The sequence below is a fragment of the Balaenoptera acutorostrata genome, chromosome 1, assembly GCF_949987535.1.
Source record: "Balaenoptera acutorostrata chromosome 1, mBalAcu1.1, whole genome shotgun sequence".
Classification (NCBI taxonomy): domain Eukaryota; kingdom Metazoa; phylum Chordata; class Mammalia; order Artiodactyla; family Balaenopteridae; genus Balaenoptera; species Balaenoptera acutorostrata.
In genome coordinates this window covers 61,110,452-61,130,352 of record NC_080064.1, presented here as the reverse complement: position 1 = coordinate 61,130,352, position 19,901 = coordinate 61,110,452, and the positions used below count along the sequence as shown (strand labels likewise).

General features: G+C 35.7%; 2 protein-coding genes across 7 annotated transcripts in view; one reads left to right on the top strand and one right to left on the bottom strand.

The window, feature by feature from the left end:
• SRSF11 (serine and arginine rich splicing factor 11) overlaps nt 1–11,292 on the bottom strand; it is a 46,477-nt gene extending 35,185 nt beyond the window's left edge. For 2 of the 3 annotated variants that reach the window (XM_028166715.2, XM_007182916.2), the window contains exon 1: nt 11,157–11,243. The gene's annotated coding sequence lies outside the window, so the exon portion shown is untranslated. Of the gene's footprint in view, nt 1–11,156 lie in introns of all 3 variants that reach the window. The other variant, XM_028166713.2, reaches the window with a different exon arrangement.
• An 86-nt stretch (nt 11,293–11,378) lies between these two features.
• Nucleotides 11,379–19,901, top strand: part of LRRC40 (leucine rich repeat containing 40) — a 52,061-nt gene continuing 43,538 nt past the window's right edge. For 2 of the 4 annotated variants that reach the window (XM_057552505.1, XM_007182910.2), the window contains exon 1: nt 11,379–11,529. In XM_057552505.1, coding sequence (XP_057408488.1) covers nt 11,379–11,529 — 151 coding nt within the window. Of the gene's footprint in view, nt 11,530–16,572; nt 16,640–16,944; nt 17,093–17,639; nt 17,754–19,901 lie in introns of those variants that run through there. The other 2 variants (XM_007182911.3, XM_057552515.1) reach the window with 2 other exon arrangements.

Below are 19,901 nucleotides of genomic sequence, written 5' to 3'. Positions count from 1 at the left end.
TCTGTGATAAGATAAATTTTAAGTCCTCAGAAACCAGGTTATACATAAAAACTGAACACACAAATAGATGGTGCTTCCATATGGAGAAACAGTGGCAAAAAAAGAATCGTTCTAATAAGGAGGATTTCTGAATATTTTATTTTCAAATCATCTAGCAGCTTAAAAAAAAAAATACTGGACTTACAGCCAGAAGACTGGCTTAAAATAAAATACTACCTTGTTATTAATTAAGTGTGATTTGAGGAAATTTCACTTCACTTCTAAGAACCTACTTCAGTCAGAAGCTGAGTGAGGAGCTGAATCATAATTTTGAAGATCCTTTTAGGTCTAATAAATAGATTAAATAACTAAGTAACTATTTTGTGTTATTATTGTCTGTTTCCCATAGAAATGAAATAGCTAAAGGCAAATAACTAACATAGGAAAGCAAATAAATATATCCAATCTATACTAGTATTAAATCACTTTAGGTTTATTTAGGCTCCCAATTAAACAAGACTATAAAAAGTACAGAACCTGGAGACAAGTATCATGCCTGTCTTATTTACTTTAACCCCAGTATCATGAAAATGTTAAAAAAAAAAAAAAAGGCTCACAAATTCCTTCAGATATTATTATGCCCCTGCTATGTTTCAGGATTTTCCTAGCCCCTAGAAATACAGCAGAGACAAAAGATAGGCAATGTTCCTGATCTCATGAAACGCCAGGTTCGGTATGGCAAACTCTCAATACAAAAACAAAGACGTAAGGGAGTAATGTGCTGTGATGAAAATAAACCAGGATAGGAGATGGGGGAGAAGGTGTTATCTGAGCTGAAACTTTATTAAAAGGAGGAAGCAAGCCATTTGAATTTCTGGCAGAAGAGCAATCCAAGCAGAGGAAATAGCCAATTAGAAAGGTACTCAGGGTGAGAACAAGTTTGAAGCTTTCAAGGAAAGTAGGAAGACCCTTTTCTTTGTTGATTAAATGCTTTACAGTTTATATTTCAGAGAGAGACTTACAAGAAAATCCTGTCAGTATCATGTGGAAAGTGAAGTGAAAGAAGCATGCATAGGGAAGAGCCACTGCTCACTTTTGGGAGTGGGTTTGGGAAGGCTTCCAGTTATATTTGAATGAAGATTATTACCAATCTTACTAATGGTTGATGCTATTTCCAAAGCAAAAAGTAACCTGTCATTTTGGCCTCTTTAGTCGTATTATGGCCTATTAGTCATGTTTGGCCTATACATGCATATTATAGTGCATAATTTCTGATAGGCTTTTGAAATATGAAAAATAAGACTCCCCATAGTAGTGCCCTATGGCTCACAGGTGGGGAACTGCTGCTACCACCACACTAAGAAAAATTTAAAGAGGTGCTTGATATTGGAAAGAAAGTCTCTCAAAGAATATTAGAAAATTATACTTTATGCAAATCCTCAAAACAGTACCAATCCTATCAGTCATAATGAACAAGCTTTAGTTCTTTCCAGTATCAAGGTTCTAAAAGATCTCATGTATAAAAGAATGAAATTACACCCCTATCTTACACCACTCACAAAAATTAATTTGAAATGGACTAAAGACTTAAATGTAACACCTGAAGCAATAAAACTCCTAGAAGAAAACATAGGAAAAAAGTTCCCTGATGTAGGACTCGGGAACGATATTTTGAACGTCGAAAGCATAAGCAACAAAATTAAAAATAAACAAGTGGGACTACATCAAACTAAAAAGCTTCTGTACAGCAAAGAAAACCATCAATAAAATGAAAAGACAACCTATGGAATAGGAGAAAATATGTACAAACCATATATCTGATAAGGGGTTAATATCTAAAATATACAGGGAACTCCAAAACACCTCACATCTGTTAGAATGACTAGCATCAAAAAGGCAAGAGATAACAAAAGTTGAGGAGAATGTGGAGAAAAGGGAACCCTTGTGCACTACTGGTAAGAATGTAAGTTGGTGCAGCCACTATGGAAACGGAAACACCATGTTGAGATGTCTGTATCCCCATGTTCATAGCAGCATTATATACAATAGCCAAGACATGGAAAGTGTCCATCAATGGATGAATAGATAAAGAAATTATATCTAAAAAACAAAGAAACAAAACCAAACTCACAGAAAAAGAGATCAGATCTGTGGTTATCAGAGGTGGGGGTGAGGGGAGGGAGAATGAGAAGAAGGTGGTCAAGTGGTACAAACTTCCAGTTATAAGATAAATAAGTACTTGCGATATAATGTATGACATAGGTATACTTAACAATACTGTATGATATATACGAAAGTTGCTGAGAGAATAAATTCTAAGCATTCTCCTCACAAGGAAAAAGTTTTTTTTTCTTTTTCTTTAATTTTCTATCTATATGTGATGATGGATATTAACTAACTTTGTTGTAATCATTTCAAGATATAGGTAAGTAAAATTGTGATGTTGTACACTTAAAACTTATACAGTGCTGTATGTCAATTATATCTCAATAAAACTGGGAAAAAGAACAATTGCAATAAAGATATTTCTAAGGAAAAGAAAAAGACCTCATGTATTTAGATGGAAATTCTTTAATTAAAAGATAGACTAGCCATAGGTATGTACAATAACTCTACCCACTGGACACCATGTTCCCAGTTGGGTAAGTCAACTTACCTGTTACTGTTAGCCACCTTTGTTCACACTATTGGAAAAGATTGTAGAGTCCTCTAAATCAGGGGTCCCCAATCCCCAGGCCACGACCGCTATGGGTCCACGGCCTGTTAGGAACTGGGCTGCACAGCAGGAGGTGAGCAGTGGGCAAGGGAGCGAAGCTTCATCTGTATTTACAGCCGCTCCCCATTGTTCGCATTACCACCTGAGCTCCGCCTCCTGTCAGATCAGCCATGGCATTAGATTCTCATAGGAGTGCAAACCCTACTGTGAACTGCGCATGCGAAGGATCTAGGTTGCGTGTTCCTTATGAGGATCTAATGCCTGATGATCTGAGGTGGAGCTGAGGCCGTGATGCTAGCGCTGGGGAGTGGCTGCAAATACAGATCATCATTAGCAGAGAGGTTTGACTGCACAGAGACCATAATAAACCAATTGCTTGCAGACTCATATCAAAACCTATCAGTGAGTGGCAAGTGACAATTAAGCTGCATCTTACAGAGTAGACTGGACATAAGCAACATACTTCAGGTGTCACTGTCTCCCATCACCCCCAGATGGGACCACCTAGTTGCAGGAAAACAAGCTCAGGGGTCCCACTGATTCTGCATTAAGGTGAGTTGTAAAATTATTTCCTTATATATTACAATGTAATAATAATAGAAATAAAGTGCACAATAAATGTAATGTGCTTGAATCATCCCGAAACCACCCCTCCCCACCCCCCGCCCCCCCGGTCTGTGGAAAAACTGTCTTCCATGAAACCGGTCCCTGATACCAAAAAGGTTGGGGACCGCTGCCGTAAATTGACACAATTTTGCAAATCTGCACCAGCCAACAGGTCTTTTACCAAATTAGTTGTTAGACAGCTCTTTCCCTCTACCAAATATACTTTTTGAGGACAGGGAAGGCAATGTATTCATCTCTGTGTTTCTGATATCCAACAATATTTTACTGGAACAAAGTAAGCATTTGACAAAAACTTACTGAGTATCATCTGTGTGCTAGAAGCTTTAACACAATCTACTCAACAAAGGCTTGGTGAATGAAGGCAGGAATGCATTTGTTAGATTTACAAGGAAGTTTGGTTGAGAAACTCTCAAAGTATTTGGCTATACATTTTCCCCCCAGAGCTATAGAAAGCAGTAAGAAAAACATGGGAAATAAATTGCTGCTTACAAACCATAACTTAAAAAAAAACAAACTTACCTGCAGATCTGTTCTGTATTTCTTCTTCTACAAATTAGATAATTGTATTTCTCTTCTATTTCTAATTCTATTAATTAGATGATTCTATAATGATTAGTATCTATTTTAAAATCATAATTGTAAATCCCACACTCCCTTTTCTGCTCCATCTAAAATGAAGGGGAGAGACTAAACGATAAGTTAGCATTAGGGGGCTGATGGACAGATGGATGGACAGACACACACCAGAACAGAAAAAGTCTACTTACTTCCAAATACTTGTTTTGTTAACTTATATTGTCTGTCAATAGCAGAGATTCTATATCTGCATTTTAAAACTGACAGCATAGGGTCTGTGAACACCTTGAAACTGTAGGCAAAAATCTGTATTTTTCATTTCATTTTTCAAAGTTTGTTTTTATGATTAACATAGAGAGAAAAGGAGTTAGAGTATTAGGATACTGTTGCCTATAGCCAGATGCACAGTACTCTCAGCTGTGGTCCATACAATCACAATCAATTTATTTGTAACAGATTTATTGGCGTTTGGATTGAATAGGGTCAACAGACATATTTGGAGGGGAAAGCTCCAGGTACTGACTACTCACTGCTATCCTCTATGTTATATGAGATTTTTTTAAGTCTCAACTGAGAAAAGGCCATTTCAGGGACTGCTTCATAATCTTAAAAAAAAAAAAAAATCCAGTACTTACACGTATCTTTATTCTAAGTAAAGTTTCAAGCATTTTAATACTAAAGAGTTTTGCCTGATCAAGGAATTAGATATCTGCACAATTTGAGCTCTTTTTCCCCTTATGCTATAAAATTAACTTTCTCATCATGAAGGAAAATTATTTCTAAAGAGTCTTATGAAACTGGTAAAACCGAAAGTGTACTCAACTCAGTAATTTGAGGATCTGCATTAACTGAATGCTTTTAAAATGTGCTTTAATCCTCACAACACTTAAAAGGTGCTACAGTGATTAAGAATGCAGGCCTAGAGTCAAACCAAAAGGGCTCTGCCACCAATTAAGGTATTTGCAATCTTTGGCTCTTTACTTTGTGCTTCAATTTCCTCATTTGAACAATGAGGATAATAATAATGTCCAACTCACTGGGTTGTTTTTTGGATGAAGTGAGAATACAATTGCTTAGAAAACATAAATATCAACTACTATTATTATCCCTAATCTACAATTTAAAAACTTTCAGTTTGAAAAATGTTTACCTCAACTGTGTTCCATTTTATACCATCACTCTATTTTAGGCTAGTATCTTGGACTACTACTACTTCATCATTTACATGAAAGATATGAATCAAAAGAGTTAATTTTTTTTTTTTAATACTTTCTCATGAGATTTTTTTTTTTTTAACTTTGGGTTTATTTATTTATTTATTTATTTATGGCTGTGTTGGGTCTTCGTTTCTGTGCGAGGGCTTTCTCTAGTTGTGGCAAGTGGGGACCACTCTTCACTCGCAGTGCGCGGGCCTCTCATTATCGCGGCCTCTCTTGTTGTGGAGCACAGGCTCCAGACGCACAGGCTCAGTAATTGTGGCTCATGGACCCAGTTGCTCTGCAGCACGTGGGATCTTCCCAGACCAGGGCTCGAACCCGTGTCTCCTGCATTGGCAGGCAGATTCTCAACCACTGTGCCACCAGGGAAGCCCATAAGAGTTAATTTATATAGTGAGAGGAGTTTCTTACTTAAGATCCCACATTTTAATATAGGCTTTTGGTGGCATATTTTTTTTAAAAAAGATTATAAAATAATAAACGCAAAATGTAAAATATTAAAGCTATATGAGTGTAAAAAAGTAGAAGTCCCTCATTCCCATTCCCCTATGCATGTTCTCTACTGTAATAGGCAATGTGAGCCTCAATTTCCTTATGTGAAAAATGGAGATAATGATACCACTTAAAGTTTTTAAGATTAGAAATATTATGGATACGAAACACCTAGCACAGTGCCCAGGACATAGGTACTCAACAAATGGTATATACCATTACAAGAAAGTCTGTGTTCCACTTCCTCTTCTCTTCAACAGATGAATAATAACAATAATACTTTTGGTCTAACCTTAGAGCATTACTGTCAAATGTGAAAATACTTCGTAAGTGGTAGTAAACATGTGAAGTATACTATTATTAGATGCTCCTTCTCCTTTAAGAGGCTGCTGCAATGGAAACATGATGACAGATTTCAGATTTTCATATTCATTTTGTTCCTAAAGCAGCACTTTACCAATAGCATGTGTAGATAGATGACAGCTAAACAAAACATTCCTTTTTTGATAAAACACAAATGCTTCATGGAAAACTCTTTCTAGGAAGGCTTCAATTACTTTTCCATATTTTTAGAGCAAGATTGCTACTCTAATTTTCAAAAGACAAACAACTCCACATATGCTTGATCAATCTTAAAAGTACTGTGACATGGGTCGGAGCAACAGACTATCAAATAACCAAAGCACCGATTAAAAAAAAAAAGCAAAATATTAGTAAATACACAAAACAGTATGAATTTTTGATACACGCTAAAGCGAAAGGCCACAATGCTTTTTTCCTTCAATTTCCATCTCAGCCACTTTTAACTATGAACTGCAGTTAGTTTCAAGCCACAATTAGCTCATGTTGACGTCTAAAGCACGTGGAGACATTGATCAAATAATTATTGTGAAAGAAGGAAGAGATGGTGGAAAGGTAACTTTTTAGGAAATGAGAAATCAAAAGAGAAGCAAAAAGGTCAGCAGCTCTATAATGGAAAAAAATCAAAGCTTTATTAACGGCAGATAAATTTAGTGATGAGTGCAAAACATGTATCTCTACAAAGATGAAGAGCAAAAGCTCTGGGTTCACAGATTTGCACTGTGGAGACCAAGTATTTAAACGTTCACTAGTATTTCAACCCCCCCCAATAACAGTACCATTCAAATCACTTAAGTATATGTAACTGTGATATTTTAAAGGATGGAAAAAAAAATGATGTAGAAAAAAAGTAGTGGACCCTCTTGAAGGTATTTTGAAAGTTAAGCTAACATTTTTCTTAACTGCAATTGTGAGTATAAATACTCCACTTCCAAATTTAACAATCAAATTTTTAAATAAAAATCTATCAATTGTGAATGTCAACAAACTATCAAATTATTACTATTTCCCCCGTATCAACTTCAGTTGGTACTAAGAATAAAGTCTCAGGGGCCATATCTTGTCTCATTAAAACTGTTGGGGACGTTTGCTTATATAGAACATTTACCATGTATAATCATTTAATGTCTCTTTTTGAAGTATTGAGCAAATGGAGTGGCAAGCCAAATCCAATAGAATAAAAATGTTGGCAGCAGTGATATAAAGTCAAATTTTAAAATAGTGGATTTTGATTAAAATGATTTTTCTTTAAACAGATTTATTTGATAGTGGTTTTGTATCTGTTAACACAAAGAAAGAATAGTATTATGAAGTACATTCTCAGATTTGGTGCCCTAATTTTATCTCTGTATTACTTTACTACTTTAAACAAATTCATAAAACCTATACAACTGATGTTAAAATTAAGACTTGAAATCACACAACACATTAATCTTGGAAAAACGATCAAGGAAACAGCTATTAAATGTTAGGAGTAAGAATCACTAGGGATAATGGGAAATATTTTCAGCTGATTTTAGAAAAAGAAATAATACCATAAGTGCTTTTTATTTAGTGACATAAGCGACTGCTTTACAACCACCACCTGTGTTCTAGCTTTTTTTTTAAACAAACTATAAACAAAAAAAACTAAAAGTAATTCAGATAAAACAACAAACAAAAAAAAGCTACTTCTTCCACTTCATGTGAAAAACATTAGCAATGTAAAAGCCGTTTTATAAGAGGAAAGTAAAAATATTTTCCTAAAGCTAGTGGACTGTAATTCTTTTACACTGAAAGTAGAGAGAAATAGAAGACAACATTTATATCAAATATTAAACCTCCTAGAGCAAGCTCACTGCTTCCTGATTCAAAAGTAAGAAAGGGAAGCACAAGGAACATACAAAGGATGCACAAATAAATAATCTAAAATAAAATGCACTGTCTCCAGAAAAAATTACCACACAAAGCTCCAATGACAACAAAATACAATTCAAAGCCACATTTGAAACTATGAATAAATATGCAAAATATGTACTACCTTCAAGGAAACAGCATGTTTTCTACTGACTACTTTTAAGTTGGCAGTTATAAGCCTAAATGGAAAACAAATGGGCAAAATGCAATTTTCAAAGGAAACTAAAGATGTGTAACAAGCACCATTAAAGTTGAATATTTAAAACACGAGGAGTCCATGTGCAATATAATTTTGCTCTCAATTTTGATAATTCAAACCAACTTATTTATAGAGTAAGGACAAACATAGAAAGAAAACTTTGAATAATAAGCATATGAGAATGTAAAAAATTCAACTCAAAGAATACTTAATAAGCAATACATGTTAGGTCCAACAGCTCCAGTCAATAATGACAGTGTTAAAAAGTAGAATGTTCTCTCAATAAATAACGTTAGCATAAAACAGCAGTTCTCACAGATAAGGCAATGTTCTGAAAGGTGAACATTATACTGATTCAGTATAGGCTAAATCTAAATCTCCTATTTTACAGAAAAAGAAAACTTCCTAGAGATGTCTGCAATCAAATTCACTTTGCTCCTGATGACATTAAAAAAAATTATGCTCAAAAATTTGCACAAAAAAAAAAAATTTGCACAAAATGCCATTTTCCTTTGCCACAATAAATTCATCTTACCAACTGTAGCTTTCAACTTTGAAAATATTTAACATGTAGCAATGTTCATAAGAATAACACAGCCATGTTTTAAAATGCCTTACTAAATTTTAATGGTGGTGATAAGCTGCTCTGTCTTACTTTGATAAGTCATACTTTCCATTATGAAACAGAACAGCATCCTTTGGTTGATACAATTCTTAGGGTCAATATATTTTTGGTTTCTTCACTTTCTGTTTTCATTTAGCAAAGCTAGAAGAGTGAAACCTTCCATACTTTAATAAAATGAATATAATAAACAGTAGCTAGGCAAATTCTGTTACAAATGGCAGCTATGCAGTAGTCTCCAGCCCCTACACAGGAGATATCCGTTTCATATTATTTTAATAATCCATCTTTTTTTTAAAAAAAGCAAATACTTTAGCTTCAATGCTCATGTTGAAAAAGGTTCGGATTTTTTGTTTTAATGCATTCTTTCGAAAGTAATACAATGAATATACAGTGTTAATTCCCACGAATATAACTATATATAACTACACTTTCTCATAAAGAAGCTCAATTAAGTTGATAAGCTTTCAGTTTGCATCAGTTTGAGATGAAACATGATTTTCCTGATTGCATGAGGTAATAATTTTCACCCTCACTTGTTCAATCTGCACTTGCTACAGAGGTACAATACGCGGTGTACTACAGATATATACTTGTAAAATTTTTATACATGTCGGTTTGTACCTATTGAAGTTTACCACAAGAGTGCAGTCACTTGGATTTTTCAGAATTACTCTGCCATTAATCAGGATATGCTTCTCTTATACAAAATGCAATAATGTTTCAACATACTATAAATGTCAATAATGAAATATTTAACTTCAAGTAGAAGCACACTAAATCAAAAAACTGTATCTTTCCTATAATTAAAAAAAAAATTGAACTAAAGAAGAATCTATTGTAGGGGGAGAGGTGGCTACTGTAAAATTTTATACTTGAGTATATAATCCTCCAAAGGTAGGCTGCTACATCCTACAAAAGAGAAAAAGGGTTTTCTCTAATAAATAATTACCTTCTAAAACATAATTGAAGTCTCCCTAAAAATGGTTCGAAGACAAAAGTTGAAAATGGTGAAATAAAAGCCACTAGGCAAATCATAATGATTAACAAGAAAGGTTTTAGAGAGAGAGAGAGATCTAGGTTCAAAGGCCTGGTCGTACCACTTATAGAAACTTATGACCTTTGGTAAGTTTCTTAATCCTTTTTAGCCTCAATTTCTTCACCTGTAAAACTGATTCTTGTGCTAAATAAGAGATAGTAAAAGAGGTATTATCAGCACTGAGCCTGATACTTAGGGCCCAATAAGGTAACTATAATGATTATTGACAAACTTCGGTGGGGGGGTGTTTATTAGCGACCTTGCAAAAACTGCTATGTTCCTTGCTTTAAAACCCACTCTTTGCTTGTTTGATAGTGTAATTACTGGTAGTTTTCTGCTGTTCACTTTCAATGCAAAGGACTCCAGAGAATTAAGAAGAAAAATAATCGAGGGGGTGGGGATTTAGAAACCTAATTTTACGGTTGGCAAGAACGTGTGCGCTGCAGAATTTGTTAGCGGGCCGTCATATTACCTTTTAATTATCCTAATGATTCCCAGCCGGGCTGATGGGGGGGTTAAAAGGATATCTCCCGGTGTATGCTTTTAAAACAAAATTACTTTGGGCAAAAGAAAAGTCTAGCACCCAGGACAATACTAAAGAGGATGAGTTATTAATTACTTATTGAATGACTCACTAAAGCTGTATATTTCAGGCAGAAACTAACTGTCCAAGATATGCGACTTACTGCACAAAATTTTCCTCTTCCATTCTGAACTGGATGGAATCCGTTTCCTCACCAAGCTCTCAATATTTAAAACTTTATTTTCGCTTAATTAGTTTTAAAAAACCGAATGAGAGAGGAATGATTAACCCTAAATTAATGAAAAAGGAGTGAGCTTTAAAAGCTGTCAAGTAAACTGCCTAAAGTTACACAGTTTGTAAGCTACAGAGGAGCTGGGATTCGAACTCGTAGCTCTCGGGCTCCGAAATCCAAGCTTTTCTCGCTACACTCAAGCTTGCGCTTCCACTTGGCTTCCCTAAACCGTCCGGTAGAAAGAACATTCATTATGAAGCTTTTTTTTTCTTTTCTTTTCTTTTTTTTTTGTCTCCTTCTCTGTTGCCAACCCTTCCATTTCACACTACCTCCTATGCTGGGCTACAAATTCCGTGCAACAACAGTCGAGGTACACTAAGGCTAGGCGCCGGAGTATAGGCCCGAAGAACAGAAATTGGTTTTACTTCCTACGCGGAACGGAGGTCTGGCGCCAGCACCAAAAGCGACAAACAGGCAGGGGTCCAGAGAGGCTGCAGACCGCGCCCAGGTCTCAAGTTTTAGTCAAGGCCCACGTTCCGGCCAGGCGAGGGGAGCAGAGAAGGTTATCCTTTCTTGACACCCTCGCCGCGGCGGGAGCCCAGAAGAGAAGGTTGGAGTCGCAGTAATAGTGCCCACAATAAATGCAAACCCCCTCTTCAGCCCGTTAAACGCACTTACTTGAGCGAAGTAATTTCCAAGACACAAGGCCGGCACCGGCAACGGGAAGGGCCCCTCGGTCCTCCTGCCCCAGACGCTGGCGGTGACGACAGCCGAGCCGCGCCGCCGAGAGCGAAGGCCCGGCGCACGGAGCGCGCGCTCCCGACAGGGGCTGGGCGGCTCCGCGGCGCCACCTTTAAGCGTCACTGACGGGGCTCTGCTTCTGAACACCCGGGTTTGAACATGTCGCGGCCGAAGGGAGTAGCTGGGCGGGATCCCCGAGCGGGGTTCCGAGCTGAGAGGAGAGACCTCGGTGCCTCCGTACCCCAGGGGCTATTAAAGGCGGCGAGGAAGAGCGGGCAGTTAAACCTGTCGGGCCGCAACCTCAGTGAAGGTAAGATCCAGAGGTACGACCCGTTTGTGCGACCTGGCAGAAAGCATTTGCCCCACGTAGCCTGCCTTTCCTCTGGCCTGGGTTTGGCCGCCGCCTTTGGCCCAGGCTCCTAGCCAGGATCCCGGTGCTCGAATTCAGGCACTCACAACATTTCCACTGGTTCGGTCAGCTCGTTCGGTTCCTCCTTTCGCTCCAGGAATGTCTGGTGCAGGGAATGTGCTGGGAATACGGTCAAAATTTAAACGGGGCGCTTTCTGGGATTCCTACATTCTATGGAATAAACAACATAATGTTTGACTAAATTAGCTATCAAGTGATGGGCACATGCTTTGTTTCTTTGGCCCTGTGTTCCTCCTCTTAATTTAATCACTTAGGGCAGTTATCAGCGCTAAAATTCTGTATTTTATCTGCTCCTTTGTTAACTTAGAGTGAATGCCACTGTTCTCTTATCAAGACCCTTTTCTGTGTGCAACTGGACAGAATCCTAAATACAAGGAATAATGAACATAATCCTAAATTGAAGATCAAGATGGATGCCATACAGCGTGAATTTGGGGCTATCCTGAAAATCTAGTAAAGATAAAAAGCACAAATCTGAACACCATGAATGAATAATAGCCAGATGCTCTTCTGATTTTCTGTTGTATACGGGAGGGAGTGGGAAGTGGGGAGAGAGAGATTATGGCATTCCTCCTGTTTTCCTCTACTTACATTTAGGTTTAAGGCTACTTGGGATTAAAAGCTTCCATTTCCTTGTAATGACTGCTTTTTTTTATTGTGCCATGTATAGAGTTGACCATGCAAACAAATACTTGCTGAATGAATGAAAGGGTATATGACAAAATCTCTGTTCTACCTAGAAAAGCTTTTAATCAATGGGGACATTAGTATTCTAAAACTACAGATGTGCATATACACTTGCTTTTTCCAAAGCCTGGAACTTTCTACGTGATACCTGACTAGGGTTCACTCTGCTTCCTGTAGGACTCTGCTCAGATAGGCCCTTCCTAACTACCCTATCTAAATACCATTGCTAACATGTATTCTCTGTTTTTTTAATAGCATTTATTACTATCAGAATTTATATTCTGTATTTATTTGTTTATTCTCTTCTCCGCTAGAGTATTAGTTGTAGGTGGTCAAGAAGCTTTGTTTTATTAATTGTTGTGTCCCTAGCACTCTAAATAGTGCTTAGTACATAGTAGATTCTTATTAAACATTTGTGGAAGGAATAAGTAAATGAATGAGTACTCCCAAATACTAAGTGTGTGCTGGAATGTACTTATTGATTGGATCCAGATGGTTTAGTCTATTAAAGTTTCAGGGAGCAAATAAATTTTGACTCCTAGCTTCATGATGACATGGATCAGGGCTGTTTAGGTCATTATTGTATAAACAGAGCCTAACATAATATCTGACACATACTAGGTATTCAGCAAATTATGTTGAAGGTACAATATTTCATAGGAGACAGAAGATGGAAATGGGAGAGGCATATGGTATCTATAGCTTATATATAAAAATGGAATTCTTGTTCTCATAATATAAAAGGTGTTTCTTTATCTAGTTGTAGCCTTCAACTTCATCTCTTGTCTCTCAGCCTTTGATATCCAAACTGCTGTAATTCTGAACTATTTGTAGTCCAGTATGGGGCCATACTTCTTATCTCCATATCTTTGCTCAGGTAATTTTGAGATGCTTAATCTTCCTGTGTTTTAGTTTCTCATTTATAATGTGATAGTAGGAATAGGACCTACTAAGGTTTAAATGAGATAATACACATAAAAGGCCTGGTACATAAAAAGTACATGGTAAAAAATGGCCATTGCTATTATTATTCCAATAGCCTCCTAAGTGGTTTCCTGAATTTCTTGTCTTAAATCTCACCCTCTAAATCAGTGTCATTACCAAGAATTCTTTCCAAAACAAAGATCTTACTATGTCATTCACATTTAATGACTCCCAGTAGCCCACAAGATTCAGCATAAAGTTCTTAGTACAACAAACAAAAAAAGTCTTTTGAAATCTTGCCCCTAAGTGTCTACAATAAAGCCTCCTGTCTCTTTTCGGAATCCTATACTTTAACAACAACGACAATAGCAAATCGTTTTTCCCCAACAACCGTACTTTAAGGTTTTTTTAGAACAGTTTTAGGATTCCAGAAAGTTGAACAGACAGTACAGAGAGTTCTCATATACCCTCTCTCCCCAGCTCATAGTTTCCCCTATTATTAACATCTTGCATTATGTGGTACATTTGTCACAATTGATTAGCCAATATTGATATATCATTATTAATTAAAGTCCATTATTTACATTACTGTTCACTCTTAGTCTTATACAGTTCTATGAGTTTTGACAAATGCATGATGTCATGTATCTACCATATACATATACCATATAGAATATTTTCACTGCCCTAAAAATCACCTGAGCCTTACCTATTTATTCCTTACCCTGCTTCTCCAGAAGCCCTGGCAGCCACTCATCTTTTTTTTTTTAATAAATTTATTTATTTATTTATTTTTGGCCGTGTTGGGTCTTTGATGCTGCGCGCGGGCTTTCTCTAGTTGTGGAGAGCGGGGGCTACTCTTCGTTGTGGTGTGAGGGCTTCTGATTGCGGTGGCTTCTCTTGTTGCGGAGCACAGGCTCTAGGTGCACGGGCTTCAGTAGTTGTGGCTTGCAGGCTCTAGAGCTGAGGCTCAGTTGTGGCACATGGGCTTAGTTGCTCTGCGGCATGTGGGATCTTCCTGGGCCAGGGCTCGAACCCATGTCCCCTCCGTTGGCAGGCGGATTCTTAACCACTGCGCCACCAGGGAAGTCCCAGCCACTCATCTTTTTACTCTTTCTATGGTTTTGCCTTTTCCAACATGTCATATAATTGGAATCATACAGTATGTAGCTTTTTCAGACTGCCCTTTTTCACTAAGTAATGTGTATTTAAGGTTCCTCCATGTCTTTCCATGGCTTGATAGCTCATTTCATTTAACACTGAATGATATTCTATGGTATGGATGTACCATTTTGTTTATCCATTCACCTTTCGAAGGACATTTTGGTTGCTTCCAGTTTTTGGCAACTATGAATGAAGCTGCTGTTTGTGTTCAGGTTTTTGTGTGGACATAAGTTTTCAATTCATTTGGGTAAAAACCTAGGAGGGCCTTTGTTTTGCTTTTTGGAACTTTCTGGAATTTTCTTTTCCCTGAATATTTTTGATCTGCAGTTGGTTGAATATGCAGAGGCGGAACCCAAGGATACAGAGGGCAGACTGTATACTCCAGGTCTTTCTTTCCTCCTTTATGTTTATGTGATTATATAAATGTATTTGTAAAGTGCAGTCAGGTCCAGTGTTTCTAAATTGGAAAAATAGAACCTAGCCTTTAATTTTGGTGTATATAACAAAAAGCAGTTAAAATTCTGTTGATTCTTTTTTTTAAGAGCAAATGTGGATTTTTATTTTGAAAGAAATCATAATACATTTTTTAAAAATTTAAAGCTAACAAAAAATTTAAAGCTAACAAATACCAAAAACATTCCAGAAAGATAACAATACATATTTTTTTACTAACTACCTAACAGCTATATACAGTGCATGATTTCTATAATGCTTTCTTTCCTACATTTTTGACATCAAATTCTATAGTCACTTCTTCATATGACAGTGGTTTTGCAGTATCATTTTCTGTTGTAAGAATGGAAAGGTAAATTCAGCCCTTCCTGTAGCATGGTTGCTATAATCTTTTTTTCTTTAATCACAGAATTTAATCTGTTTACATTTAATATAATTATTGATACATTTGAGTTTAAATCTATATTATTTTATTTTCATTCTTTCCATTTTGTTACTTTTTTCTTGTTTTATTTTGGTTTAATTTTTTTTTTTAATTTTTATTGGAGTATAGTTGATTTACAATGTTGTGTTAGTTTCAGGTGTACAGCAAAGTGAATCTCTTATACATATACATATATCCACTCTTTTTTAGATTCTTTTCCCATATAGGCTATTACAGAGTACTGAGTGGAGTTCCCTGTGCTATACAGTAGGTCCTTATTATTTAGTTATCTATTTTATATATAGTAGTGTGTATATGTCAATCCCAATCTTCCAATTTATCCCTCCCCCCCAAAAATTCTATCGATTCTTGTTCTTAAATGGGGGCCTCCTGGAATGGATTCTTCTTAATGCCGTCACTTCTAAGAGCTGTGAGGCATTTTATTAACTAGATGGGGTTGTTAACTGGTACCCGTACAGTGCAGATAAATATTTACCGGTAACTGAAATCTGTCGACTCTTGAGGGTTTTTAGATACACTTTCTTTTCTAGTTCCTTTGAGAAAGAACTAGGTCCTAGTTCTTTTGTAAAAATACTATTTATTATTTTCCTCTTTATATAACCAATATGTCTACGATAGAAAAAGTAGAATCTATATAAAGCATAAAAAATGAAAATAACAGTCTACAGTTATCATTGTTGATATTTTGGAGGTTTTTATAGTGTGTGTGTGTGTGTGTGTATGTGTGTGAATATGTATATTTAATTTACTTTCTGTTTTTTATTTTTAACAAATTTGGAATTGCACTGAGTTCTGCTTTTTTGACTTCTATTTGTACATTTTTCAGGGGCACTTGAAAAATAGTCATTAAAATAATCAGATAATAGACCATCTTATGAATATTGTGATTAATTTAAACATCCAAATATTGTTGGCAGTTTTAGAGTCATCATTCTGAGTGTCAGTTCTATAAGTTACTGAGAAAGGTATACCCAAACAAAATAACTAATAGTAACCAACTTCAAAGAAGAATATTAGAAATATTCTGGAAATTCTAAGTGAGCTCTTTTTATGAGTAGCAGTGTGGGAATATATTATCTTTTGTTCAGTATAGATATTGCAGCTCTTTTTCATTGGACCAGATAAAATGAAAGTAGAATTGAAAAGGAGGTATTGATTGTTGCCTTGTGCTTGCATGACCTTGGCAGAACAGTATTGTAAGAATGTTTTCGAATGACTCATCAAAAACTTAATGAAAGTAAGAGGGGCCAGTGTTTGGAACAAAAGAATGCTGTAAATTCTAAAGGAAACCACACTATTGAACTGACAGGAACATTGGTAAGTGGATAATTTATTAAATAAGCCAATTAAATTAGTTTGGAAACCATACTATTTGAAAGAGAAATATGGGTGTAAGGCAATCATTCCTTATCTTGAAGAGAGCAGTTTGGTTAGTTTCTGTTTGTGGAATTAAGTAAATAGGTCTAGGGCTTCTAGGCCTCAAGATGTCATGTTGTCTGTTTTAGGGTAATGAAAATTTGCCATATTCAGTTTGTACAGTTTTTTGTGACATAATAAAAAGTGTAACAAACCATATGTTTACTAAGATTTTAAATAATCATCCTTAAATCTGTATTAACCATGTTCTGCTTTACTATTTAGCTTAACTCTGTATTTTGACTCCTGATTGTCTTAATGGAATTTACTGTTATATTCTAAAAAGCTAATGAGAATTAACCACAGTATCCAGATTTTATAACAAATAATTCCAGAAAGAAACTATGCTTCCAGGTGAGTAGATCATCAAAACAAGCTAATTCTTAAACAGTTCTTAGAAATGAAAACACGAGGAAAGTGCCTTAATCCATGTGTAATGGCAAAATCTGAGGTGAACATTTAATTTTTAGTATACTGAAATCCAGGGAAGTCTACTTGTTTAGATTATAAAACAAGGACCTTGATAGTTAATTGAAAATCCCATTCCTATTTCTTGATCTGTTGATATATTTCTAAATGTTAGTATTTTAACCTGTTGGGATGTGTATCCCAAGTTATCGCCAATGCCAAAGTTTATTTAATAAATTAGTGCAAATTTAAACTTACCCTTATATTAATATCATGTTCACTCACTTGCATTTTAATATGTTTTCTTGAGTAGAAGAGAAAAAATACAGGCTGGGAAGAATGGAATTACAGTTTCAGTGAGGCTTGTCTTCACTGTAAAACTGAATGTACCCTCAAGTTAATGTAATAAATTCAAGCATGTTTTTCTCTTAAAGTGATTAGTAAACATGTTTCCTTTTTATATGTTTAACATTGTTTCGCTTTTTTCTTACAGTATCCTGGACTTCAGGAAAGAAGTGTTCTCTTCATGCATTCTAAAATAACAATGGTTCAGGTGTTCTAAACCACAAAGATATATTCCTTTGAATCAACCTAAAGCTGCAACTGAGTTAATGCCTTCCATATAACTTTTTAATTTTACTTTGGGGTGTGTGTTTGTGTGTGTGTGTGTGTGTGTGTGTGTGTGTGTGTGTGTGTGTGTTAAACTTTAAAGATAGCCTCAAAGTGACACTATAATATTATGGTTTATCAATTTGGAATTCTTTGTTTAATGTAATGAGGCCATTGGTGGCCATACATAAACTACTGTGGAGAAAATTGGAATGTTTATCACTGAGCTTTCCCGGATCCTTTACAGAGTGACTTGATCTATTGGTTTATTCTTTTAAAGTGCTCATAATTGGGTAGACAGTCTAGTAAATGGCATTTGTAAGATAAACTATTATCAAAATATTACCCTGCACCTGGCAAAAGCCTTTTTGTGCTGCTATTATTGGATTCTAGCATTTAAGTGACAGTAGGGCCCTCTCATTTAATCAACGAGGAAACTGGGGACCAGAGATACTAGGTTACTGGCCAGTTTGATTAGTTATACAGTTTAAACCAGAGCCTTAGGTCCCTGACTCTTTGGTCAGTGGTATGTCCGTGATGCTATACTGTGTATCATAGTTGAATATATTTACAATCTTTTAGAAGATGGTAATCAACCTAGACTAGATATAAACTTTAATGGGTATGATTTTCTGCCTTAAGTAAAGTTATTATTGTATACTGTGCATGATCATTGTATTTATGAAACTGTACAAAGGAGTCAAAAAAATTTTTTTAATCTCATGATTTATTGCTCCTATAGTTTACTGGCTGCACATTCTTTTATTCATCCATGTAAACACCATTTTAGACGTGTTTTTTATTTCTTCTCTGTTTCTTCACCTACCCACTTGTAAGTATCTTCCTCAAATTAGACAGTTCTCTGCTGTCAACCCATTTGTGACCCCCTATTTCTGTAATTAGCTGTTGTCAATGGAAGAAAGAATGAATTGCCCAAAAAAACACGTAAAGAAATCTTTTTTCAGTGTTTAAGGATCACGCCATCCATTGTGGAAGTCTCTAGTCACATATGGCTATTTAAATTTTAGTTAACCAAAAGTAAATAAAATTAAAAATCAAGTTCTTCAGTCACTTTAGCCACATTATAAGTGCTCATTGGCCATATGCAGCTAGTGGCTACCATATGGAATAGGGCAGATACAGGATATTTCCATCATTGCAGAAAGGTCTTTTGGGTAGTGCTGCTTAAGGGTATTATCTACCCTGTGAGAAACATATATATATATATATATATATACACACACACACATACACATATACACACTTCAATTTTTTTATTCATTCACGTATATACATATGTGTACATCTGCATTCATAAGATTGTCTTGATATATTACATCATCTATATTTAAAAAATTGTCACTCTTTGTCTTTAGTTATCTTTATTGGGGTATAATTTACAAACAGTATGTACATTCATTTTAAGTGTACAGTTTAATGAGTTTTGAGAAATATATACAGTTGTGTAACCTCTACCAAAATCAAGATAAAGAACATTTCCAGTACTTGAAAAGTTCCCCTTGCTGTCAGTCTACCCCCACTGCTAGCTCCCCGGAACCAGTGGTCTGCTTTTTGTCAATATAGATTAGCCTCTTCTAGAATTTAATTCAAATAGAATTATACATTTGCAATTTTTCTTTTGCTTAGAATAATGTTTAATGAGGTTCATCCATATTGTTTACATAAGTAATTCCTTTTTATTGTTGAACAGTAATAGTCCATTGTATGTATGTATTTCAGTTTGTTTATCCATTTACCTGTTGAGCTGTGTTTAGCTTTTGGCTATTATGAATGAAACTGCTTATGATTTTTCAAGTACAGTCTGTGTAGACATATGTTATCATTTCTGTTGAGTTAAGTACCTGAGAGTGGAATCGCTGGACATATAATAATAAGTGCATATTTTACTTTATAAGAATTCACCAAACTGTTTGTCCCTAGTAACATGAGAGATTCAGTTGCCACACATCATTACCAACACTTTGTATTGTCATTATTTTTAACATTAGCCATTCTTGTGGTTGTGTTACAGTATCTCCTTATGGTTTTATTTACATTTCCTTGATGATTAATGATGTTGAGCATCTTTTCAACTGCTCATTAGTTTTTGTATATCTTTTGCCAAGTGTTCAGATTTTTTGTCTAT